Source organism: Rhamphochromis longiceps, linkage group LG9 (assembly GCF_057381845.1).
Source record: "Rhamphochromis longiceps isolate RC_006_pf linkage group LG9, R_longiceps_female_GT1.1, whole genome shotgun sequence".
Taxonomy (NCBI): Eukaryota; Metazoa; Chordata; class Actinopteri; order Cichliformes; family Cichlidae; genus Rhamphochromis; species Rhamphochromis longiceps.
Genome location: NC_140565.1, coordinates 1,923,090 through 1,949,787, shown reverse-complemented (window position 1 = coordinate 1,949,787; position 26,698 = coordinate 1,923,090). Strand labels below are relative to the sequence as shown.

General features: G+C 42.9%; 3 protein-coding genes across 5 annotated transcripts; 2 read left to right on the top strand and 1 right to left on the bottom strand.

The window, feature by feature from the left end:
• Nucleotides 1-444: 444 nt before the first annotated feature.
• On the top strand, nucleotides 445-1,919 carry LOC146661513 (uncharacterized). The gene is made up of 7 exons (XM_085417974.1): nucleotides 445-717; nucleotides 811-886; nucleotides 968-1,245; nucleotides 1,378-1,455; nucleotides 1,543-1,619; nucleotides 1,715-1,780; nucleotides 1,866-1,919. Exons 1-5 carry the CDS (start codon nucleotides 535-537, stop codon nucleotides 1,615-1,617), a joined length of 690 nt encoding a protein of 229 aa, XP_085274100.1. The 5' UTR covers nucleotides 445-534; the 3' UTR covers nucleotides 1,618-1,619; nucleotides 1,715-1,780; nucleotides 1,866-1,919.
• A 99-nt stretch (nucleotides 1,920-2,018) lies between these two features.
• Nucleotides 2,019-5,935, top strand: LOC146661512 (uncharacterized). Of its 3 annotated transcripts, none has more exons than XM_085417971.1 (6): nucleotides 2,019-2,068; nucleotides 3,119-3,457; nucleotides 3,534-3,637; nucleotides 4,090-4,234; nucleotides 5,046-5,166; nucleotides 5,335-5,935. In XM_085417971.1, exons 2-6 carry the CDS (start codon nucleotides 3,383-3,385, stop codon nucleotides 5,637-5,639), a joined length of 750 nt encoding a protein of 249 aa, XP_085274097.1. In that variant the 5' UTR covers nucleotides 2,019-2,068; nucleotides 3,119-3,382; the 3' UTR covers nucleotides 5,640-5,935. The 3 variants fall into 3 exon arrangements, with proteins under 3 accessions (XP_085274097.1, XP_085274098.1, XP_085274095.1); XM_085417972.1 differs by lacking the exon at nucleotides 2,019-2,068 and having other exon boundaries at nucleotides 3,125-3,215; nucleotides 3,294-3,457; XM_085417969.1 differs by lacking the exon at nucleotides 2,019-2,068 and having other exon boundaries at nucleotides 3,404-3,457.
• A 520-nt stretch (nucleotides 5,936-6,455) lies between these two features.
• Nucleotides 6,456-8,722, bottom strand: LOC146661511 (uncharacterized). Its single transcript, XM_085417973.1, has 5 exons — nucleotides 8,031-8,722; nucleotides 7,894-7,939; nucleotides 7,378-7,469; nucleotides 6,919-7,029; nucleotides 6,456-6,797 (listed from the first exon to the last, which is right to left on the bottom strand). The coding sequence occupies exons 1-5, from the start codon at nucleotides 8,219-8,221 to the stop codon at nucleotides 6,503-6,505; spliced, it is 735 nt and encodes a 244-aa protein (XP_085274099.1). The 5' UTR covers nucleotides 8,222-8,722; the 3' UTR covers nucleotides 6,456-6,502.
• Between the last annotated feature and the right edge of the window lie 17,976 nt (nucleotides 8,723-26,698).

Sequence of the window (26,698 nt, the reverse complement as noted above, 5' to 3'; positions counted from 1 at the left end):
CAGTGCAGCAGCGCCTCCCGGCCCCACAGAGCCCGGGACAGTCCACCCAACCCCACCACAGAGAAAACTGCACCCACCCCACTATCCACTCATCTTCCAGACTACATAAGACAATAGACGCCCAGGCTGAGATCTTCCTCCACCTTTCCTGTATCTCCCCCTCCTGCAGAGAGAGTTCCTGAAGAGTGGAAAGCTCCTGGAAGATGTGACAATCTCCCCCACCAGTTGAAGAGCCCCCCAGGTGGCTCGACGCACCGGCGGCACCCTGCGCCAGGGCTGGGCCCCCATGCACCCACCCGCCCACAACCCCGGCAACACACCAACCAGGACCCAAGCCCCCAAGGCCCGGCCAGGGCCCCAGCCCAGAGACGGAGCGCCCCCAGAACCTCACGCCCATCCCCGGCCCACCCAGTGGCAGCCAGGCTACCTTTTTGGTGTGTTATAACTGTGCTGTCATTTTCATGTATTTTTCTAATTCCATTCAGATCATTCCCTGGTTTCTTTGGAAAAAAAAGTTTTCTTGGAAAACGAAAGATGCATAATCCAAGGATCCCTGTGACACCACCTTTTAAAGCATGGAAGCCTTTCAGTTTCTATGTATACTTGCTGAACTGTAATGCAGAAACAACACCTACCTCCTCTGAGGAATTTCAGCTTGCACAGGCAGGACTGGGTAAAAGACATCTCACAATGTCCAGGGACATGAACCATGAAGAGGTTTAAGGAATAAATATATAGATTTTCAGACTTACATGTCTCTGTAAAGATCATCAAGTCTGCAGGCATCACAATATTGATCTTCTTCTGCAGTTATTTGGACTTCTTCAAAGTGAATATCCTAAAATGCAGGGTCTGACTGGAGGATGGTTGCTCTACAAGGCTACAGGTAGGGGTAACAAATGTTTATTACATGATAGTCCCATAATTTGCACCTATGTGAACTAGATCTGGGCTCTACTTTTTTCAGGCGGTCAGGGTAAAAGGAAACTGACACTGGTCCCTCCTGATTCTGAAGGTTACACAGGGACCCTAATACGCAGTATGACAGGAAATGGGAAAAACTTGCTGTATATAGTACCTTTACAGCAAGAATTTGACCTTACTCCGTTACCTCCTGATGCAGTTGAATTTAAAAATATGCCCAAAGCACAATGCCAAACATGCAAAGTAAGTCTGCCATTGCATATTTTGGCTCTTCATGTGCAGGAGTGCACAGAGTCTGGGTCTTCAGCTGAGGACACAGAGGTACATACATCTTAGAACAATATATGCATTTATTTTAATGAAATTGCATTGCATTGAAATGGCAATAAAAAAATTGTCCCACTTTTTTTAAAATCTTAATCAGCAATGTTATATGTCTATTAATTATGATAGGCATGTCAAACCGAGGTCCAAATAGTGTCCGTGCAGCCTTCTGAAGAGCACACCGACACAGAGGAATTGGATGAAGAAGTAATATCTTAATATAAATGAGTATAGACCATTAACATAACTACAATGGAACTCTATTCAATATTTTAACTCTCATTTCTGTTTTAGAAACTTCAGTGTCCTATCTGTAACTTGAAATTTGCACCTTATTTCCTTGAAATCCATGAAAGCACATGTGGATAAAGGTAGTTGAAAAAGCAAGGCTTTTAAAATTACATATAGGATATAACATCTTGAGAATTTCCCATTGACACACCAACTTTTTCTTTATTTTTATTAGAAGCAAAAATGTAATAGACGTGGATGAAATTGAGGAGAACATAGTAGAAGAGGACCATATGAAAAGGTAAAAAACATCACACACACAGATGACTATTAATACTCTGAACTGAATAAAGAGTGTTTATTCTTTCATTTATGGATTTTTTTAGTGTCGACGATGTGTTGGATGCGATTTGTCAAAGAGTTGATGTGGAGAAGCAGTTCATCCTTATTTCAAGAACAAACATTCTGGAGAGAGACCTTCTGCAGTGGCAACGTCAAAAGAAAAATTCACCCACTGCAATGTTGAAGGTGTCCTTCTTTGGGGAAGCAGGAATAGACACTGGTGCCTTTCGAAAAGAATTTCTCACAGGTGAACTTAAAGAGATCAATTACTTTTCCATTCGTATTATTTATGTTGAAGAAATGACCAATCCCTAAATTTTATACTTCTGTAATATATATTTTATCTTCTAAGTGAACTCTGCTCCAGTTGTGTTGTAAATATGACTATATTTCTCCTTTACTAAACTATACATCAATCATGTTTATAATTTGGGATGGACTGATATGAAAGTTCTTGGCCGAAACCAAAAATGAGAAAACCAAGGTCGAAAACCAAAACACCGGTAACACAGGGAAAATACTCTTTTTTTTTAAACCATAGCATGGCTGTGATGTGACTATGTTGTGTTATGAGCTTACTGGTTTGGTGTTGATAAAAGGTGTCAATATTATTGTCTCAAGTACACCTTTCTGTATACTATGATTTCTTTTTTGAATCATCCATCCATCCATCCATTTTCTTGGCCACTTATAATAATAATGGATACTTTATTGATCCTCATGGGGAAATTACTTGTTTTTCTCTGCATTTGACCCATTCACTCAGTGAAGCAGTGGGCAGCCCACTAAGCAGGCGTCCGGGGAGCAGTGTGTAGGGACGGTACCTTGCTCAGGGGTACCTCAGGGTAGCCGTTAAGTGGATTCGAACCGCCAACCTTCCGATCATGGGGCGACCACTTTACCTACTGAGCTATCCCTGCCCCAAAAATCCCTTGTGGGGTCGCGGGGAGTGCTGGTGCCTATCTCCAGCGGTCACAGGGCGAAAGGCGGGGTACAACCTGGATGGGTCGCCAGTCCATCGCAGGGCATCTTTTTTGAATCAATATTTTCATTTTGAATGGAATTTTTACATATCTGGAACAGATGTATGATGTTCCTTCAGTACATCTGTCATGTTAAGCCTTCAAAATCAGTGAGACACATTATGATATATATATATATATGTGTATATATATATATATATATATCAGTATTGCCTCAAATGAAAAAAATACTGTGATATGAAAAAAATCTTATTTCACCCAGCTCTAAATGAATGTTTTACATCGGATAATTCATAACTTTCTTCTCTCAATAGAAATGGTCGCCGAAATCAAGACTCGTTTCTTTGAAGGACCACCACATCAAAAAAGTCCACACTATTCCCTTACTGACTTTGACAGTGGACTCTTCAGGCATGTTTATTTTAAAGAAAGGGAAAACTGTCATGTTTTATAGTATAAGCAATACACTCATGCTGTTTGTATAAGTAGGACTGTTGGTGAGATTCTGGCCGTTAGTTTGGCACAAGGAGGTCCTGCCCCTACATTTTTCAGCCAGTGGGCTTACAGTTACCTCTGCAATGGGCAGATCAACCCAACACAGCTGGATAAAAATTACAGTGGCAGATTCACAGTTGCGGTTACTGATTGACCAGGTGCTGTATAACTAGTAAAAATATTGCCTTAGTACACATTGCAGCTATATAATTTCATCTCTTAAATTACTTTTAGGTGGAATCTTCAACTGAGCAGTCACTTCAGGGCCTTACTGATGAGATTTTAAACTGTGGATTCACTGGAGCCATCTCGGTTCAAAACAAGGAACCGATTGTCCGGTATGCTGTGACAGGTTTTCGTTTTTCAAGGTTCAAGGTTCTTTATTATTTGTCACATGCATAGTTATACAAGTATAACACACAGTGAAATGTAGCCTGACACGCTCCTCGACATGTGCAAAAATTGGGGGGGGGTGTAGAGGAAGAACATTATATATATGTATATATAGTATATACACTGGGTGAATGTGCAGTAGTAGCAGCAAGCAGGTGAATTCTGTACATTAATATGAATAGATATCTGACTATTTTACAGGATAGACAATATAAACATATTTAAAATTAAAGGAATTGTGTCTGGAAGAGTCCTGTCTCAGTCAATTATAGATGATGTGAGAGGGCGGGTGTGTGTGTTTAGGGCACGGATGGCTTGGGGATAGAAGCTTTTCTATATGAATGTAAGAAAAATAGCATCTGAAGATGTTGTTTAATCTCTTTTTTTGTACCCACAGAGCCATTACACTCCATGCTGTGCTTAGATTGCAGCCAATGTTGGAACAACTCAAGGAGGGTTTGCAGCTGTATGGCCTCCACCTGCTGATTAAGCAATACCCAGAAATCTGCCAGCCTCTCTTCGTCCTTGGGGGAGATGTGAAAGTGAGTACAAACGTATTTTCAGTTTTACATGTATGTATTACATACATTTACACATTTTGTTACATTACAGACACAAATATGAATCTATTTTATTTGAACTCTAAATGAAACACCTACACAAAGTGGTGTACATTAGAGAAGTGGAACAAAAATCATACATGATGCCAAATATTTATTACAAATAAATAACTGAAAAGTGTGGTGTGTGTAATTATTCAGCCCCCTTTGGTCTCAGTGTAGTCAGTTGCCCATAGACATTTCCTGATGATTGCTAAACATACAGTAAAGCCAGGGCAACAATAGAAAAACAAAACATTTCCATGTGTTAGAACGGCCCAGTCAATGTCCAGATCTAAATCCAATCCAGAATCTGTGGCAAGATCTGAAAACTGCTGTTCACAGACGCTGTCTATCTAATCTGACTGAGCTGGAGCAGTTTGGCAAAGAAGAATGAGCAAGAATGTCAGTCTGTAGATGTGCAAAGCTGGTAGAAAAATACCCTAAAAGACTGGGAGCTGTAATTGCAGCAAAAGGTGTTTCTAAAAAGTATTGACTGAGGGGGCTGAATAATTACACACACCACACTTTTCAGTTATTTATTTGTAAAAAAATGTTTTGAATCATGGATGAATTTTGTTACAATTCCCAGTTGTTTACCACTTTTTATTGGTCTTTTATGTTGAATTCCAATAAAATATATTCATGTTTGTGGCTATAATGTGACAAACTGTGGAAAAGTTCTAGGGCCCGAATACTGCATCCCTGAAGTAATCAAGCCGTTGGGTTGCTTTGCTTTCTAATATCATCATAGGTTAGTGCCGAGTTTGTCATGGCGTCCATTCACCCTCAGCTGAGTGAGAAGGGAACCTCCAAGCATCAGGTTGAGCTGGACCTGGTTAACTTCATTCAGGACTTGCTTTATGAGTCAGAAGGTAAATGGTTATTTTTGTCTAGTTTATAGTTGTCACATTCCAAAATTATATCCTAAGGTTTTAGTGACAAAAGTTACACTTGTATCGAATTCAAATATTTAGATATTTTTTTTGTCCAAAAGGCCAGGGTTCTTCAAAACGTCTTAAAATTCACTCTTATCCTAACAGAAGGTCAAGAACATGTAGCTGACGAAAATGGCCCAAGATCTATCACACCTGCCAGGTTTCTGCAATGGATCACCGGTCAAGGCCATGTTCCTCTCCTCCCCTCAGAAAAGAAGGACTTTGCTGTGGTGGTAAAATTTAATCACAATTGTGAAGCTGACTTTGGAAATCACAGCATCTGCTATACTGTTGTGTCATCCTGTGCTAAGACCATTGTCCTGCCTGTGAAACATATGAAGTCCTATAGTCAATTCAGAATGGTTCTGCTGGAGGCTTTTCATCTTGGCCAGGAATTTAACAATGTGTAAAGCATTGTCTATCAATAGTTTTGAGGTGTAACTCAAAATGCTGCTCCTTCCATTTAATGTTCAGGAAGCACATTTCAAAGTTGGAGATTGACAGCCAGAGTTCTTTAATGAGTGGCATGAAGCACACAAAAACATACAGGTTTACTGTTGAAAAATGTGCCAGAGACAAAAAAAATTGTTTGTAATGTGATGTTTGAGTGTTCACATAAACATTTCCTGGCAGGTTCATTTTACATGTATATCACATCAAATAAAGGCCTGAGCTATTCATGAACCTTCTCTGGGTTGAAAATTCAAAATAAAAATGTTGCCGCCTAGGAACGGTGAGCTAGTACAAAGTTAAGTACATCCAAATAAATGTCTCGGCCATGTGACTGAGAGGGCCTTGTTACACTGACAGTGTCTCTTAGTCTTGCCATGTCCTCCTCAGATGTCCTCTATCTGATGGAAGAATTACTCCAGGATTGCTCCCATCCAGCTCACCAATAGAGTTGACATCTAAGTACGCATCCTCGAGTTCCTGTGATGATTTAAAAAAAAAAAAAAAAGATATTTCAAATGACAATTCAAAAACAGTGTTGGGAATTTCAAGACAAACAGTCAGCTCCATAAATATTGGAACATGGGAATTCTACTTTTGGCTCTATATGCCACGCAATGGATTTGAAATGAAACTAACACGATTGGCTATAACTGCAGAGGTATTTGAACTGTTTTCATATGTGCCTTCCACTTAAAGGACCAAAATGTTCTTTGAAATACCCCCAACTTAAAGCTGATAGTCTGCAGTGACAGCACACCGTGTTTTTTTCAACATCTCCAAGTGCACTTTTTGAAACTTGATTAAAGAGGGATTGTATAATTTAGATTTGTTTTAGTATCTCCACTGTGTCTGGAGTATCAACTGGATTCTGGTGGAGTCCCAGTGTCCACAGTTGTTGTGGGGACAGATTCCTCTCTGTCCTTAGAGGGTGGTTATCCCAACCCTGTCTAAAGACATCCAGATCCCTCTGCAGACGTGGAAGAAATGTATGTTGGGCACAAAACATGTGGACACCATCAGTTGGATTCAGAAGGTCTTCATCCTCGAGGTTGTGAAGGGTTTCATAGTGCACGCTTGAAACAGCCATCCACACATCTCGCCACAAGCGCTCTATTCTGTTCAACATCAAAATATGGCAACGTTTTCAGAATTTTACCCAGAAATTCACTGAATTGAAAAATATATAAGAACATTTTTCTTATTTCCATGGGACATTTATACAAATACTACACATACCTTTGGTTGTGAACACTCTTGCCTGACAGAAAGCTTCCTCTTCCACAGCCCCGGATGGTGAACATGCATCTTGCTATTCCAACATTTTCCACCCCTTGATCCCCTCGAACTCTGAAACAAAATTAAACATCGACAGTACAATTTGTTTTAAATCTAAAAAAAACATGTCACTCTTAAAATTTATTGCAGCCTTTGTGTTTTTAATATAATTTTACTTTAGACTGGTTATTAGAAGTTTATTGTTTTGGTCATTCAACAGTGTGCAGCTCTGTATAAGCACACCTTTCAAGAATTCTAAATGTTTGAACCATTTAAACATTTAAACTGATCATATAGGCTACAGTTTACACATTGCATGTCAAAATAATTACACTGCTAATCAAGGGGGGGGGGGGGGGGGGGAATCATATTTACACATTTGCACAAGCATTGTGAAAATTAATTTTGTATAGATTTTACCTCAATGGAAAGCCATACTTTTGTACAGCCTCCAAGAAGAAAGCAAGTGCAGTTGATGCTCTGTTGTTGGCAGCAGCACCCAGGTACATGATCTAGAGATGTAAATATCATTAAGTGGAAACTTGGTCAAGTCAAGTTACTATAATTAAAGATAGAAACATGTTTATCAGGTATTGTAGCTTGGTACATTTATTTTATATTTATAAGTACAAGAAAAAAAGCCGGCTACATAATTCCCAAGGTAGCAAGCTGCCATGAGGTGTAGCAGTACTTGTAATCAACTATTCACCCAAATGCAAAGGGTAAAAAAAAATCCTTTTAGCAACTTGAAGAATTAGTTTACCAAGCATTTATAGTCACCAAATACTGACAAACATAAACAGATTAGGAACATTTTGTTCTACAGAAGGATCTCTATATTACAGTATATGGTAAGTTTTATGGTAGACCAAAACACAAGTATTTCACTTTTCAATTAACATCTCATTCAGCTCAATTTTGAAAGTGAAAAATCACCTTTCTTGAGTACCCATCTATCCCTCCGAATATCACCAGGCCAAATCTGTAAAAAGAACAACAAAAACAACAACTAGGGCATTAACAGGTATAAAACATAATTCAGTATTTAGCAGTATTGTCAGAATTCATCCTACCTTATTAGTTTATGGTTTGTGTCTATATGCATCAAGTATAGAGGACCTTGCACTGAATATGTCCTTCGGACCACAAATCCCAGCCTTGTCATTCTTGAGAAAATACCAGCAGAGTCCACACGGTGCATCGACGAGTACACTCTCTTCCACTGTACATGGTGGCCCATGGCTTGAAGCATCCCTTTCATCATCCTTTATCCAACATGAGGTGTTCTTGTCTTTATAGATCTTACTAAATTGTCCAGCTCTTCATCACTTGTTGTACTGTAGCACTGCTTTATGGAAATGCAATATTCATGCAAACGACGTTTCACTGTCCTCACAGATATTCCAAGAAGTTTTGCAATTTGGGTGATTGATAAGAACATTTCTGTCAGTATCTGGAGCTGTACAGGTGATACATTGTAATTTGGACGTCCCAGCTTTCCTTCTGACACTGACATCTGAGAGGGGGTTTGTTCATTGACGTCCTCCATACTGAGCACAGTTGACAGCTCTATCAGAGCATTTATAATACTTTGAGGGATCTCAACCTGATCGGACAAAGATCTTAAAAGGACCATCTCATGGTCGATAACAAACTGCAAATAGTCCACATCGAGGGGTTGTCTGTGCATGACCTGGGAAACTTTATGCAGTAGTCACTGAAGCATCTCTCTTTTTAGCTGCTCCTAAATTAAATACAAAGAATTTTACGTTACTTCACTAACTTTGTTGTTCTCCAAGCTTACAGATCAAGTAGGACGTAAGTTTCAGCTGAAAATGATAGCGAGGCGTTTCTGTTGAGCTAGCATTTCAGTAAAAAACGTTATAAAATAAAAAAACTGAATAGCCGAAAAATTTACCGTAACAATAGTCACTTCTTAAATTCGTAGTATTCACAGACTGCAGTGTAATTGTTCCAAACTTAAACACTCACCTGATTGTTCGCACCAGCACTGTTGTTGGAAGACGACGCCATCGTTCATTGAGGGACAAGTTAACAGCAGCCCCCACCCGATACAATGCGCGCTACTTTGAGAGCATGGGAAATGACCACTTCTCACGTAGTGGCTGGGAAAACGTCTCATAATTGATCAGTTACGGCGTAATTTGTACACATTACTGCTTGAAAGAGCTTTAGTAACTGAGTTTTAGCAGTTATGCATGACATGTTTTCTAACATGAAAACATGAAAAATGGACCATCTTGAGCCTGCAAATACTTACTGTCATTTTACACTCCACTAATTAAAACAGACACATTTTTCTCCAAAGTTTTCATGGTGGAGAAGCATGCTTGAAAGTACATCACTTGTACTGCCTGACCCTCTTCCTTTGCATATGTGGGAAATGCTCACAAACATGGTACCAAAGTCACTGATAACACTGCTCAAATAAAAAAAAAAATAGATTTCTATAAATGACTGTGCTTGTTATTATGTGACCAGCAATGTTTCCTCTAATTTATCATGTGTCTGAGCGAACACACAAACTCCCTGAGCGTCCCTTGGACCACTGTGAGCAACAGCAGACGTGTGCACTGTGGTCACGCCAGCATCGAATCCATCCAAGTTACATGGTTTATTAAAATAATCAAATTACAGCATAAGATAAGATAAGATAAGATAACCTTTATTAGTCCCACACGTGGGAAATTTGTTTTGTCACAGCAGGAAGTGGACAGTGCAAAAGTTATGACGCAAAAATTAGAATACAATAAGAATAAATACAGTACACAGCTGTACAGAATAGAATAAAATAATATACTATATACAGTAGAATAAAATAGAATAAAAATATACAATAAGATAAAAATAGAATACGAATGCTATATACAACTGAGTAAAAATACAACGATGCCAGAAAAGATTATTGCACTTAGTGTTATTGCACATGTGTGGATGTGTGTGTTTGTTCAGTTAAAGTCTTTGTTGTGGAGTCTGACAGCAGTGGGGAGGAAAGACCTGCGAAATCTCTCCGTCCCACACCGTGGGTGCCGCAGTCTCCCACTGAAGGAGCTGCTCAGTGCTGTCACAGTCTGCTGCATGGGGTGGGAGACGTTGTCCAACAGGGATGACAGCTTAGCCGCCATTCTCCTGTCACTCACCACCTCCACTGGGTCCAGAGGGCATCCTAGAACAGAGCTGGCCCTTCGGATCACCCTGTTCAGTCTCTTCCTGTCCCCAGCAGAGATGCTGCCGCCCCAGCAGACCACACCATAAAAGATAGCAGAAGCCACCACAGAGTCATAGGAGGTCTTCAGGAGTGGGCCCTCCACCCCAAACGACCTGAGTCTCCGCAGCAGGTACAGCCTGCTCTGCCCTTTCCTGTAGAGGGCGTCTGAGTTATGAGTCCAGTCCAGTCTGTTGTTCAGATGAACACCAAGGTACCTGTAGCTGTCCACAGCCTCAATGTCCATACCCTGGATGTTCAGTGGTTGCAGTGGAGAATGCTTGTGCCTGCGGAAGTCTACCACCAGCTCCTTGGTTTTACTGGCATTGATCTGGAGGTAGTTCAGCTGGCACCAGTCCACAAAGTCTTGAGTCAGTCCTCTGTACTCCTTGTCGTCCCCATCAGTGATGAGGCCGACTATTGCAGAGTCATCAGAGAACTTCTGCAGGAAGCACTGGGTGGAATTGTGGGAGAAGTCTGCAGTGTAGATGGTGAAGAGGAACGGAGCCAGAACCGTTCCCTGTGGGGCCCCCGTACTGCAGACGACCCTGTCCGACACACAGCCCTGAGTCCTCACATACTGTGGTCGGTCGGTGAGGTAGTCCAAAATCCAGGTAGTGAGGTGATGGTCCACTCCAGAGTTCTCCAGCTTGTCCTTCAGAACCGAGGGAAGAATAGTGTTGAAGGCACTGGAGAAATCAAAGAACATGATTCTCACAGTGCTTCCAGCGGTCTCCAGGTGAGCGAGGGAACGATGTAGGAGGTGAATGACGGCATCATCCGCGCCAATGCCAGGCTGGTAGGCAAACTGAAGTGGGTCCAGTGATGAGCTTGTTAGGCGCCGAAGCTGAGCCAGGACCAACCGCTCCAGGGTCTTCATCAGGTGGGATGTCAGAGCCACCGGCCTGTAGCTGTTGAGGTCCTTGGGGCGTGAAGTCTTTGGCACTGGTACAACACAGGAGGTTTTCCAGAGCTGTGGGACTCTTCCCAACCTCAGGCTCAGGTTGAAGAGGTGCTCCATCACCCCACACAGTTGGTCCGTGCAGGACCTGACGACCCTCGAGCTGATGCCTTCTTGCCATTAATCCTCCTCAGTTCCCTCCTAACCTGGGTGGTTGAGAGAGACAGGCTGGAGCCTTGTGTTGAGTGTGTATTGGATGCTGTTGTTGGGGGTGGGGAGGAGTGAGCAGGGTGAATAGAGGAGGTGTGAAGTGTCTGAGGTGGAACAGCAGCAGTGGGGGTGGGTGAGTCTGCAGCCGATGTTGTAGACTGTCTCATGGTTGAATCAAATCTGTTGAAGAAATGATTCAGTTCATTTGCCCACCTCACATCCCTCCCAGGCAGAGAGTTCTGCTGTTTGTGGCCTGAGATGGTTCTGAGGCCTCTCCAGACTTCACCAACGTTGTTTTGCTGAAGCTGGTTCTCCATCTTCTGCCTGTAGCTGTCCTTCCCATTCCTTATCAGTCCCCTCAACTCTCTCTGCACCCTTTTCAACTCCTCTTTGTCTTTGGATTTGAAGGCCCTCCTCTTCTGCTTGAGGACAGCTTTAATTTCTGGGGTAATCCAAGGTTTGTTGTTGGAGAAACACCGTACAGTCCTGGTAGGTACGGTGTTATCCACACAGAAATTAATATAGTCAGTAATGCATGTAGTAAGGCTGTCGATGTCCTCTCCATGGTCGTCACAGATCACCTCCCACACAGTCGACTCAAAACAGTCCTTAAGAGCCTCCTCGCTCTCCTCTGACCATCTCTGCACTGTGCGGGTGGCTGGTGGCACCCTGCGCACTAAGGGCTCATACACAGGGACAAGGTGCACCAGGTTGTGGTCAGATTTGCCCAGTGGAGGGAGAGGTGATGAACTGTATGCCTCTTCAGCATTGGCATACAGTAAGTCCAGTGTTTTATTGTCTCTGGTTGAGCAGGTCACATACTGGGTGAAGGTGGGCAGTGTGGAGTCCAAAGAGGCATGATTGAAGTCCCCTGATATTATGAGAAGGGCTCTCGGAGATTGTGTTTGCAGTCTGCTGACCACTGAGTGGAGAGTGTCACAGGCTGCATCCGCGTTGGCCGAGGGGGGGGACATACGCTGTTATTGCGATAACATGCGAGAATTCCCGGGGCAGATAGTACGGACGCATGCTAACGGCTAACAGCTCAATGTCTCTGCTGCAGAGTTGTTCTTTCACAGTGATGTGCCCAGGGTTACACCATCTGTCGTTCACAAAAACTGCCAGTCCCCCTCCTTTCCTCTTACCGCTCTCTCTCGTCCTGTCCGCTCGCAGCATCTGAAATCCCGGTAGTGTCACGCTTGTGTCCGGAGTTAGCGGTGTTAGCCACGACTCCGTTAGCATCATGATGCTACATTGCCGGTACTCCCTCTGTGACCAGGTTAGCGACGTGAGCTCATCCATCTTATTGGGCAAAGATCTTACGTTTCCAATGATTACAGAAGGAAGAGATGGTCGATAACGTCTCCTTCTCGGGCGACGGCGCTCCTTCCCAGCACGACACCCCCGTCTTTTCCTCCTCAGCTCGCTGGGAATGTCGGGTCTGTCCGCCGGCAGTACCGCTGCGGGACGCAGCGCTAACAGCTGATCCTTACTGTAAACAAAGGATCCCTGCTCTGGGTCCCCAGACACGCGTGAAAAAAGTAGAAATAAACTAAGAAAAACGACCAGAACTAGCACAAAACGGTAGAACATGGTTGCAGAGTCTAATTACTGATACGTTAGTTATAAAAAATTACGAGAAGAAAAGATAAGAAAGAAAGAAACTCAGATTGAGCAGAGCTGCTGTAACAGGCTGCCGCACACGGGGGGCGCCGGAAGTGGCCCTAGTCTAGCATTTATGTTAGACTACTTTTAATTAATGCTTTAGCCCACTTATAATGAAAATTAAAAAAAAAAATTCTTGTTCATGACCTGTGTAGCATGTTAACACTATTGGAAGTAAAAATAACTCCAATTTTGAAAACACACCTTTCTTTTTCTTTCTCTCTTTTTTTTTTTTTTAAATAAAGCTCTGGCTTGTACTATGAGTATGAGTCTGTGATCAGGGAGAGAGTCCTGTAACTCTCTGTCTGCAAAATACAGTATATAATGTTGGGCAATTAATTATATAGTTACTTCTTCAGAAAAGTAAAACAAAGTTTTTGCAGCTGTTTACCTAAAAGTGCAGCCAAGGAGTTTTTTAAATAAACATTTCAAACTATTTACAGAACAATCAGCTGTTCTGCCTCAAATCTGATGCCACACAAATTATTTGTGTCACTCCAAAAAATAATTTCTGTCCACTATGAGATGAAGGAGAACAACAACCTGATACCTGCAGGCCTGACAACAGCAGATGTATCACTGCTGTAACACCTGTAACATTCAGCAGTCGCCTCATTGTTCTCACACACACAACAAAACTATTGACTACACTACACACTAACTACACAAGACAACACACCAACTTTATGCCAAACATGCTAAATGTCACAAATCTCTCACATCTCAAAACACCGCTGTCACTCCTAAATCTTCCCCCTTCCTAAACAACTAAATGCCACATTGCCATTTCATTTTTTGATTGGTCGACATGGTAAATTTTTCCACCAATAGGAAAGGGTGGGAGGTGTTTTTTTGTTTTGTTTTTGCTCACAGGCGGAGAGTGCTTTTGAGTGTTTTCCTTATAAAACGCAGTTTTTACCGTTTCTTCCCGCAGTAAATATAAACAACGACAGTATTCAGGAAGAAAAACAAACATTGCAGATATTTTTATCATAACTCTGGTTTTACGTGGCCGATCAACACAATTTAAAAACTGGTATAAAGTCCACATTTTTTCCGTCAGTTGTTCCGTCAATTGTTCCTGCTCACATCTCCAATGGTTGTACACGTTGTCATTAACGTGGCTTCACTCCACATCAGCCACGTTGCTTTGCTAGTTAAAACACCGGTGTTGGCACATAAGGACGCTGTCATAGCCTGTCAACGTTGATTAGCACAGAAAAAACATGAAGGTGATTTTCCTGGCCTGGGATTTTATAAAAATATTCTGCAGTAGATCACAAACGAAAGAAAACCATTAATCAACTTATGAACATTACCTCTGAAGTTACAGCGGTGTTATTAGAGACACAGCTGAGCATTTTGCATTTTGTATAATTTTAAAAAGTTTAAATTTGTTCAGAAGCCTGTTGAACGGCAGAAATTAGGTTTTCTTTTCGGAAGTAAGTAAAAGGGAAAAAAAAACATCGGCCGACAGCGCTGTAAACAACGTTAGTCTTGTGCGTAACAAGCAAGTGAATAATGCAGAAAACAGATTTCGGGGATAGACGGGAAACTGTTCTTGAAGTACAGAGAGAGAGAGAGAGAGAGAGAGAGAGCTGTGTATGAAGTGTGATTTTATCGTGGTGGAAGCAAAACAGCAAAAGTTATAGTGAATTCATGACGATGCTTATGTGAAGCTTAGTTTGGATCTTCTTTTGCTTCTTCTTTTTGAAATTGAACCACACTTGGTGGTGTTTGTAGTTCAACTTGACAAGGTTTGAATTTCTTTTTTACTATGGATTTAATTTGTTGATATTCTAAAAAGTTTTTCTTGTATACATAACACTATTCATTACATATTACTTACGTCTTGTATATTGTACAGTTTATATATATATATTAGGGGTGCAACGATATTCGTATCGATATTGAACCGTTCGATACAGTGCTTTCGGTTCGGTACGCATATGTATCGAACAATACAACATTTGTAATTTATTTTATCAACTTTCCTTCTGACGATGCTGTCTGTGTTGAGCGCTCAGTGAATCTGCGTTCGACTGCTCCGCCTAGGGTCGACAGTGCAGCCTAGGCGGAGTAGTCGAACGCAGATTCACTGAGCGCTCAACACAGACAGCATCGTCAGAAGGAAGAGCGCAGGGCAAGCTAGCGAGACAGAAGTTAAGCTCCCCTTACAACATGGACCTCCCCCACTCTCATTCAGATCTGGCGTTTGGAATTATTTTGGTTTTCATGTGATGTATGACCCTGAAGGTAAGCGAGTCATGGACTAAAGTAAAACAGTATGTTGGATGTGCCATGCAATGCTCAATTACATGGGTGGGAACTAGTGTGTTAGCGCAGTTAGCTCGTTAACGTGTTGGCCGTCTAGCCCCATGCACGGGGCTATCAGGGATAGCTCATTAACGGAGATTTGCCGTGTTGTGGCGTTAAGGTCATTTCAACGAGATTAACCTGAAAGCACTAGTGGGAACACAACGAATATGACTGCACATTTACGCCGACATCATCCTAGTGCAAAGACAAGTGGAAGCAGAAAAAAACAAGCAAGCATGCTACTAACTTTAGCCGAGTCATTTAGACAGCTGTTTAATATGCTGCTGAGAATATAGCCCAGAAGAAGCGGATAGTATAGCTTTTATTTTGGAAAGAGACATTTCTCTGTAATAAACTCTCTTTTCCAAAGATGAGTGATTCCTCAATCAGATACAGGGCTCGCAATATCGCTAGCCCGACGTCCCGGGGCTAGCGATTTTTTCAGTCGGGCTACCAAAATCTATCTCTGCCCTGCCCGTCGGGCTTTTGTAGGAAGGAAAAATATATGTCAATGCTTTTGCATTCTTTCGGAAATGTAGCTGGGTAATTATGTCATTGGCATCGGTGAGCCACTGTCAATATGTGACATATTGAAATCGTGTTTGAATTTGCACTTGTTTTTTTGCTTTCACTTTGCAATCGCGTGAACGGTGTATAGAGACCGACAGCACTGATCTGTGAGTGATGATAATTTGTGCACCAATTCCTCTGACATCGTCTTATTAATTGTTAGCTTACTATGCAAACATGACAAGTGAAATCTCCCGCAGCAAGCTTAAACATGTGAGAGGTTGATCGCGCAGAGAATCGTTGAGCTTATGTGAGTGCATGTGTAAAAGCATTTCAGTTCTGCTGAGCCAAATAAGACAGGTCAGGGTGAAGAAGTGACAGCCAAAGAAAAGCTTACCACAAAACGGAGAAGTTATGACAAATCAGACTATAAGGCAAAAAGAAAGTGCAGCTTTATGGTTTCATGGACAAAAGAATTTCTGTGGCTGCAAAATGAGGAGCTAAATAACCAGGGCTGCACATAAGTGGTCCGCAGGTGCGCATTCGCTGTCAAAATAAAAAACACGCACAAGGGTTAGGGTTAAATTTAAAAACTGTACTTTTGAGTTAAAATATATATTTATAATTTTAATAAATGACAAATTAAAAAGGCATGAACATTTTTTTTGTATCGAAAAAATATCGAACCGTGACACCAAAGTATCGAACCAAACCGAACCGTGAATTTTGTGTATCGTTGCACCCCTAATATATATATATATGTTTTTCCCTATGTTAATACTGTCCATATGTACATAGCGCTGCAGAACTGTACCCCCCCCCCCCCCCCCCCAGCATGTTTACACTGAGTAGGAGAGGCTCTGTATCTCATTGTACAACTGTATAGTGACAATAAAGGCATTCTATTCTATTCTATTGTTGATCCCATATTGTGTAACTAGTCTGTCAAATGAAATAAATTCTGTTCCTTCTAATATATGTTTTAAGCATTTGATTTCTTTACCATTCCAATCTGAAAAGTTTATCATATTATTGGTTTGTAATATGTCAGGGTTGTTCCAGATAGGTGTATGTTTGCATGGGATTAATGAAGACTCCGTCAATTTTAGAAACTCCCACCATGCTGTCAGAGAAGAGCTGATGTTGACGCTTTTGAAGCATTCATGTCGTTGGATGTTTGAGCTGATAAATGGTAGATCTGAAATCTCTAGATTATTGCAAAGTGCCTGTTCTACATCTAGCCAAGGTTCATCTAAGAGGGTATGTTTTAGCCATCCTGAGATAAACTGAAGCCTGTTGGCTAAGAAGTAGTGCTGAAAGTTAGGCAGTTCTAGTCCTCCTCTATCCTTGGTCTTTTGTAGTGTTTTTAAGCTTATACGTGGGGGTTTATTTTTCCAAAAGAATTTGGACATGTATGAATCTAGAGATCTGAACCAATCTTGTGGCGGTTTAGTTGGGATCATTGAGAATAAATAATTTATTTTTGGTAAGACCATCATTTTTATAGCGGCAACCCTTCCCATTAATGATATGGGTAGACATTTCCATCTAGCCAGATCATCTTCTACCTTCTTTAAAAGTGGGATATGGTTTAATTTAGTTAGATCTGCAAGCTTGGGAGAAACATTAATACCTAAATATTTTATATTTCCCGATTGCAGTGGTGTAGAAGAAGCATTATGGAAGGAGCAATTAATCGGAATGACTGTAGATTTTGACCAGTTAATTGAGTAATCTAATATTCTTGCAAAAGAGTTTATCAATTCAATCACCCCAGAGATATTAGTTTGTGAGTTTTGGAGAAAAAGTAACACATCATCCGCATAAAGGCTGATTTTATGTTCCACGTTCTTGCATTTTATGCCCTTAATTACTGAATTCTGTCTAATTGCTGCTGCTAGTGGTTCAATAAAAATTGCAAACAGTTAAGGGGAGAGTGGGCATCCCTGCCTGGTGTCCCTCAGGAGACAGAAGCTGGGGGATGTTTGGTCATTTGTTTTGACACAAGCTGTTGGGGAGTTATATAATATTTTAACTAGTTAATGAAAGAGGATCCAAAACCAAATTTGTGTAAAGTTGCAAATAGAAATTTCCAGTTAACTCTGTCAAATGCTTTTTCTGCGTCTAAAGAGAATATTGTAGTTTCTAGGTTTTTACTGTATGAGTAGTCTATCAAATTAAGTAATCTGCGTGTATTTGTTGATGAGTGCCTACCTTTTATGAAACCAGTTTGGTCAGGATGAAGCGGGTCTCTTTGAGAAAGCTTTGCAGATTATTTTAAGGTCTACATTTATAAGGGATATTGGACGATCGCTTGAGGGATATACAGGGTCGTTGCATGGTTTTAGCAGGAGATTAATGTTTGCAGAATTCATATTTGATGGAAGTCTGCCCTTTTCTTTGATTTCCAACAACGTTCTGTAGAAAACTGGTGCTAGAATCATCCAGAATTCTTTGTAGAATTCTGCAAGAAAGCCATCTGGACCTGGAGCCTTATTATTGGGCATACTTATCAGGGCTTCCTGGAGTTCACCTGATGTCAGTGGCGAATCCAGTGCCATTTCTTGAGTGTCTAATAATTTTGGAAGAGTTACGTGGTCTACAAACTGATCAATGTCCTTTTTAGATGGGTTTATTTGTGGTTAATACAATCTTTTATAGAAATCCCTGAAAATGTTGTTCATTTGTTTCGGGTCATATATTGTGTTCCCAGTTGTTTTTTCTTTATTTATTTTTAGCTGGTTTGCTAGAAATTGACCGGATTTATTACCATGTTCATAATTTTGTAAGCGTAGTCTTTGTACTAAGAATTTTTTTTTTTTTTTAAATCAATTATCTCATTTAATTCTAGTTTTGTTTTGCGTATTTTGTTCAATGTTTCCTGATTTTGGTGGGACGTGTAGGCTTCTTCTAGTGATTTGATGTTTTTTTCTAATTCCATAATATTTTTGTTTTCTTCTCTCTTTTTATGTGATGAGAAAGAAATTATTTTACCTCTCATCACAGCTTTCCCTGCTTCCCATAGAACAGAAGCTGATGTTCCGGGAGTGTCATTAAAGTCTAAATATGAAGTCCACTCTCTTTTAAAATATTTAATAAAGTCTTCATCTTTAAGCAGCGATGTATTAAATCTCCAGTTTTTTCTTGGTGTAGTATTATTCTTGTGCATTAGTGTTAAAGACACAGGAGCATGATCGCTAACAGCTATAGGGTGAATCTCAGTGTCTGAAATGTGAGCAGTGAGCTGCTGACCAAAAAATATTCCAGACGAGAGTAGGAGTGATGAACATGTGAGAAAAAAGTATATTCCTTACTGGTGGGGTGAAGGGAGCGCCATGCATCGCAAAGACCAAAGTCGCTCATATACTGTTTGATTATATTTGTGGATTGCCAGTTGCGCTGAGTTCCTGCTGTGTTGAGCCTATCCATGTCTTCATTTAGTCCAAGGTTGAGGTCGCCTCCAAGAACAAGTGTGCCATCTAAGTGTTCAGAGAGTGCACTGAAAAAAACCGTCAAAGAATGAGGGATCATCAACATTTGGACCATATACACTTACAATACATAGCTTTTATCAAGTATAGATTGTTTAATGATTAAGAATCTGCCCTCTGGATCTATAACTGTATCGAGTACTGTGAAATTAATATTTTTATGTATTAAAATTGCTACTCCCCTTTGTCTAGAATTATAACAAGCTGAGAACACATTAGGAAACTCAGCTGTTTTAAGTTCATTCGAACCTCTAAGAGGTCTGTGGGTCTCTTGTAAAAGGACAACATCTGCCTGTAGCTTTTTGAGTTGGTTAAATATTTTTAACCTCTTTTCTCCAGAGCCAGCTCCATTTATATTCCATGTAATGAACCTCAGTGTACCCATAGATGTCTGTGCATAACTAGGGATGTATGCTGTGTGTGTCGCTTAGACAGGTGGAGAGAATACATCACTTGTTCACAGATAAAGAGAAGGAGAGAGGGAAAAAATGTGTGGCGAGATGCTCCCTGAGTCTGACTATGTGTGTGCATATTTACTAATATGAGTAGGCTTGGCTTAAGTGAGTGTATTGCATAGGTCTGTGTGCGCTGTCTGACTAATATAAATGTGCTGCTGTTGAGCGCATGATTGTGTGTGATCGTGCTGTACGTATGTGTTGAAATAAAGGATGTTGTTTGTGGATGAGTGTGGAAGCAGGTGATCGAAGCAGTGAAAGAAATAAAGAAAGAAACCAAGGACAAGGGTGAGCAGCATAAAAACAAAAGGGGGAAAAGAGAGAAAAAAAAACCTGAAACATTCCAATCAAACCGTTGATGGAGAGTGACGGTGTTAATTCTGCTATGATATCACACTTAAGATGCGATTTGATACTGGTAAGTTAAACAGATGTTAATGTTAAGTTAATGCAAGTTAGTGTGAGTGGATAGGGAAAGGGTGTAGCAGATTCTTATCTGGTAAGAGTCCACGGTAAAGCTGTCCGTCCACGTACAGCCGGTCCACAGTGATGACAGCACGGGAGCCCTTCTGGATGAGGCCGCGTCGGATTGGGAAGAGGACTCTGCGTTGTTCCAGGATCTCTTTGGGGAACTGGTCGTTCACGCTGAAGTCCGTTCCTTTTAATTCCCTGCCGCGGCTTTTCACCTGTTCTTCTTGTTTGAAGTGGCTGAATTTGGCCACAATAGGACGTGGTCTCCCGGCCGGCGACCTCACGGCCCCAAGCGATGCACTCTATCGAAGGCGATTTTCTTTACGGTGTCCTCCGGCAGCTTCAGGTGGATTTTAATGAAGCTTTTCACCGTTGCCTCTGCGTCCTCTCCGGCAGATTCTTGAATACCAGAAAACACAAGGGTGTCTCGCATGCTACGCTTGTAGATCGATAACGGATTCTTTTATTATTCCTTAGCCAATACCCTTAACGACTTCTACTGCCGTTTTGACGAGCCATCAGGCAGCCTTCACACCTCCAACGGCCCCAACAATAGAGACACTTTGGACACTAATTCCCCCACCTCTCCCCCCTCCATAGAGCCATCACCACCTTCAAACCGTTCACCTACAACACCCCCCTCCTCACCCCACACAAAAGAGGATTTCACACCACCTCCTCCCACCACAACTCTTCATATTCATGAAGCAGATGTGAGGAAGCAGTTTAAGAACCTGAATGCTCGGAAAGCTCCCGGCCCAGACGGCGTGTCTCCTGCCACCCTCAGACACTGTGCAAACGAGCTGGCCCCAGTGTTTTCTGGCATTTTCAACTCCTCACTGCAGGCATGTCATGTGCCTGCCTGCTTCAAGTCCTCCACCATAATCCCTGTCCCCAAGAAACCTAGGATCACTGGACTAAATGACTACAGACCCGTGGCTCTGACATCTGTGGTCATGAAGTCTTTTGAGCGCCTAGTTCTCTCCCATCTCAGGACCCTCACGGCCCCCCTCCTGGACCCCCTGCAGTTTGCATATAGAGCCAACAGGTCTGTAGACGACGCCATCAACATGGCCCTACACTTCATCCTGCAGCATCTGGACTCCCCAGGAACCTACGCCAGGATCCTGTTTGTGGACTTCAGCTCTGCCTTCAACACCATCCTTCCAGACCATCTCCGAGACAAGCTTTCCCAGATGAATGTGCCTGATCCCATCTGCCGGTGGATCACTGACTTCCTGACGGACAGGAAGCAGCATGTGAGGCTGGGAAAGAATGTCTCGGACTCCCGGACCATCAGCACCGGCTCCCCTCAGGGCTGTGTTCTTTCTCCTCTGCTCTTCTCCCTGTACACCAACTGCTGCACCTCCACCCACCAGTCTGTCAAGCTAATCAAGTTTGCAGATGACACCACCGTTATTGGACTCATCTCGGACGGGGACGAGTCTGCCTACAGGAGGGAGGTTGAACGTCTGGTGTCCTGGTGCAGCCACAACAACCTGGTGCTGAATGCCCAGAAGACAGTGGAGATTATTGTGGACTTCAGGAAGCACACAGCCCCACTCCCCCCCATCATCCTGACTGACACCCCCATCACCTCTGTGGACTCATTCCGCTTCCTGGGTACCACCATCACCCAGGACCTGAAGTGGGAGCCCACCATCACCTCCGTCATCAAGAAAGCCCAGCAGAGGATGTACTTCCTGAGGCAGCTGAAGAAATTCAACCTGCCAACACGGACGATGATGCAGTTCTACACTGCAATCATCGAGTCCATCCTCACCTCCTCCATCACCGTGTGGTACGCTGGAGCCACTATCAGGGACAAACAGAGACTGCAGCGTGTTGTGCGCTCTGCTGAGAAGGTGATTGGCTGCAGACTCCCATCTTTGCAGGACCTGTACACCTCCAGGACATTGCGGCGTGCAGCTCGGATCTCAGCTGACCCTTCTCACCCTGGACACAGTCTGTTTGACCTGCTCCCCTCAGGCAGGAGGCTCCGGTCCATTCGCACCAGAACCTCTCGCCATAAGAACAGTTTCTTCCCCTCTGCTGTTGGACACATAAACAATAACCGTATGACTGTTCCCACCACTAACACATGACCCTACGCTGTGTCACTGCATCATTCCATGTTTGGCACTGATCACCACCTGCACTCATGTATATATCTTTCAACGTAGCACTCTTAATTCTTATTCTCATGTATATATCTCATGTATATCTCATGCACATATCTTTCCACGTAGCACTTTTAATTCTTATCCCTACTTTTATTTTTTTCCATGTCTATTTAAGTGCTATTTATGACACTATGTTTGCACTGAAGCACCGCATCAATTTCCTAATGTTGTAAACCTGCTCAACATTTGGCAATAAACCCCATTCTGATTCTGATTCTGATTCTGATTTTTTTATTTTCTATGTTTAGCTGGGTCACGTTATCGGTGAGAGATTTGATCGACTCCCGTAGTGTGGCATTTTCAGCGGCATGCATTTCCACCTGCTGCTGGCTGAACCCCAGGGATTCTCGCAGAGATTAAAATTCCCGGTGTAAAATCTCCACCAGGGACAGCCTCGCATCAAAACTGGATCTCTTGTCGATTGACTCCAGGATGTCTGCAATGTCTTGGCAGGCGATGTTGTGCCGGGGGAGTCTGCCGGGCGACATCTCTTTGATTACGGTGTCTCAATTTTGGCCTGGGAAGATGCACTCTAAGCCTTCTTCATGACTAAATCTTTGAAACAGCAGTCGATGTAATCTTGGAGAGCGTCTAAACTCTCCCCGTTGTCCTCCAGGGTGTTAGAGATGATAGGACAGATGTTGTTAGTTATATGACAACTTTGTATATTTGGTAATACTGAAGCTTAAAGAAACTTTGTTCAATTCTAAACTACCATTCGCTTTAATTTTCCGCCAAAATCTCCGGCGTCTGACATCAGTTACAACATGAGTCGCTTACCTTGTCCGTCACTTCCGTCACTTACCTCTCCCTAAGGCTAATGTTATGGAATCTGAGTGTGTTGTTGCATTCTCTGTTTCTGAGCTGGGTATGCTGATCCAACTTCTTGTCTTCATGAGACTGACCACTTGGAGTCTGTTTACTGTGTTGGTCAGAGAGCCAATTCTGAGACTGTTTATTGCGCAAGTACACGGACTGTCTCGGTCTGTGTGGCAGACCGTGGGTGTATGGGGAAGGAGGACCCAAGATGCAGGACTCTGCGGTGCAAACAGTGTGTTTGTTTACAGTGAAGTAAATAGTACACAATAATAAATCCCTTTGAGTTTCCAACTCCCGTGACGTGTCTCCTTCCCAGTGCTCGTGCGCCGTGTCTCCGCTCCCGTGAAACTTGTGCTTGCTGCTCTCCCGTTCCCACACTCCTGCTGGAAAATCCAGAGGCAACCGTTAACACAAAACTACGAAGCGACAGACTAGCACTCACTCATATTTCTGGGAACACTGACGGGTAGTCGCTCAATGATCCAGCGTCAAGGAGCTTTCAGCCACTCTGTTTTGTAGCTCCTCTGACGAGGCTTGATCGGCGCCAGGTGTGTATGGAGATCCTCGGGTGTGACCAGTCAACAGTAAGGGCCACACCCACCAGGCCTGAAGTTGCCTGTCGCGACCGCGCCCACAAGCACACCCACACGCACACACCTTCCAAAACACAAACATGGAGAGCAGGAAAAGCAGCAGACCAGAGCACGCCCATATAATATAATGATAATGTTCATAATAATAATAATAATAATAATCATAGTCCACACTGCTCATGGACCCCGAGTCCCTGGAACCGGGTCCGTGACACTGACCTCCCCAGAGACTGATGATGCTCTGAAGTCAGCACCTCCAGAAGTTAGAGTTAGTGTTAGTTTGTTGTGCTTCAGAGCAGGCTCCTGTTTATGCACCACAGCCTGCACTGTCCACAGTCTCCACAGTTCACCCTAGTCTCCGTACAATCTGGCCTTGACCTGTACGCTGCTCTGTCTGAGCCAGTGGTCTCTACTCCACTTGGTACTGCTTCTCCTGCATATTAAACTCTGTAGATTAAAAATGGAATGTCACTCAAAATCATATGTTGTGAGGACAGAGAAGTGAATACTTAGTAGTAGTTTCAAAACCTATCAATGCAACACTTTTTTCTCATGTCAAGTTTTAGTTGTCAATTGCTTTATCTAACAGTATCTTTTAAGAACGGCACGCTTGTTCATATTAGTGAATATACACACATAGTCAGACTTATGGAGCCTCCCACCACACATTTTTTTTCTCTCTTTCTATTTACAAACAAGTGATGTTTCCACATTCTCTTCACCCGTCTAAACGAAACACCCAGCGTACATCATTAGACATACACACACAATTATGGGCACACTAAGGTTTGTCACATGGAATGTAAATGGAGCTGGCACAAGAGAAAAAAGGTTAAAGATATTTAACCAGCTTAAAAAACTACAGGCAGATGTTATTTTATTACAAGAGACTCACAGGCCTGTCACAGGTATAAACGAACTTAAGCCTGTTATAATTCTAGACAAAGGGGAGTAGCAATTTTAATACATAAAAATGTTAATTTTACAGTACTCGATACAGTTATAGATCCAGAGGGTAGATTCCTTATTATTAATTTATCAGTATTTATCAGTATTTAACAAAAAGCTATGTATTGTAAGTACATGGTGGGCCATTTGGATACATATGGATACACCGTAATAACATGGGAATGGTTGGTGATATTAAAGTCCTGTTTGTGGCACATTAGTATATGTGAGGGGGCAAACACCTCAAGATGGGTGGTAACCATGGTGGCCATTTAGATGTCGGCCATCCTGGATACAACTTTTGTTTTTTCAATAGGAAGAGGGCCAAATGACACATCAAACTTATTGGTAATGTCACAAGAAAAACAATGGTGTGTGTGGTTTCAACGTAACTTTATTCTTTCATGAGTCATTTACAAGTTTCTCTTTGTTCACAGCCATTGACATGTCAAAGCATGACCTTCCTATTGCAAAGTGGGAAGCAGATTTGTCAGTCGGCTTAGACCAAAACTTCTGGTCTCAGGTATGCTTAAAAACCTTTAAATTGATTAGAAATCCCAGTCTGCAATTAATACAATACAAAATACTACATAGAGTGCACTATACAGGTCATCGGATGTTCCAGATAGGCTTTACATCTTCCAACAACTGCTCACACTGTCAAGGCAATACACCAGACAATTACATCCACGCTCTTTTGTTCTGTCCACCAGTGCAGAAGTTTTGGCGCGGGATATGCGAAGACTTATCAAAGTGTCTGAAATGTAAAATTCCAACCTCCCCTTTAGTGTGCTTGTTGGGCAAATTGGATGATGTCACTACAGAAACTAATACAGTCCACATGGTTTTTACTGCTCTATGCATTGCCAAGTCCTTGTTGGTCTGTCGCCGAGGTTGTGGGCGGGTGGGTGCACGGGTGCTCAGCCCTGGCGTAAGGGGTCTCTGGCGCATCGGCCTAACTAGGGGGCTCTTAAACTGGCAGGGAGTTTGTTCCATCCTTGCAGGAGTCCACTCTGCAGGTGGGGGAGAGTCATAGGAGAGGTGGAGAATAAACTTAACCTGGGTGTCTACTGTCTTGTGCAGTCTTGGAGATGATTGAATGTTAGGGTGGGTACAGTTTCCTCTGCGGTGGGGTCGGGTGGGCTTCCCCAGGGTCCTGTGGGGCTGGGCAGTCCTGCTGCCATAGGCCCCGGTCTGGATGGGCCTGGGCTCCCTTGCCTTGGTGGGTGCTGAAGGACGGGGGTGCCTACTGGGGTCAGCGGGGGAGCTGGGCCCAGGGAGGGGCATCTTGCGCCTCCTTTCTTTTCCTCCCCATCCCCAGCTTCCTCCCTCTTCCCGCTCCAACACACCCACCCACACAAGTAGGGCCTTGGGGTGCGGGTGTGTCACAAGGGTGCAGGGGAGGCACCCCCCCCCCCCCCCCCCCCCCTCTGTCCCCTTCTGGCCACCTGTGCCTCAATTTTATTCCACAACTTAGACATCCACATTACTCACACTCTCATAACATATACATATAGGGTCTTGAGGGTGGGCACGTTAACGGCGTCCAGTGGACAGTCTGTGTATTCAACCCCACCTCTGGCGCCGGTGTCCACCTCTCAATTTTAAATCCATGTAGACATTAAGGGTTCTCAGGAGGGGCCGTGCTAACATCTGCTGCTCTCTGGCTGCAGCACTATGCTCTCCCGTGTTTTAAATGCACCTTAGAACAACACGCAGCAACACTACACATGAGTGAGAGGAGGGAGGTTTGGGGTCTTCACACACCCCTGTTCTCTGCTTGCCATCGGGGTGGGGTGGGGGTGGGGGGCTGGAAGGGGGCTGCTGCGGAGCCTGGGCCAGTCTGCTTGCCTCCACCCTGGGGGAAAGGGAAATATCTCCTGGGTCATAGAGTTTGTTTGGGGAGTGTGATTGTGTGTAAAGTGTCCATGTTTGTCTATCCCTATGTTG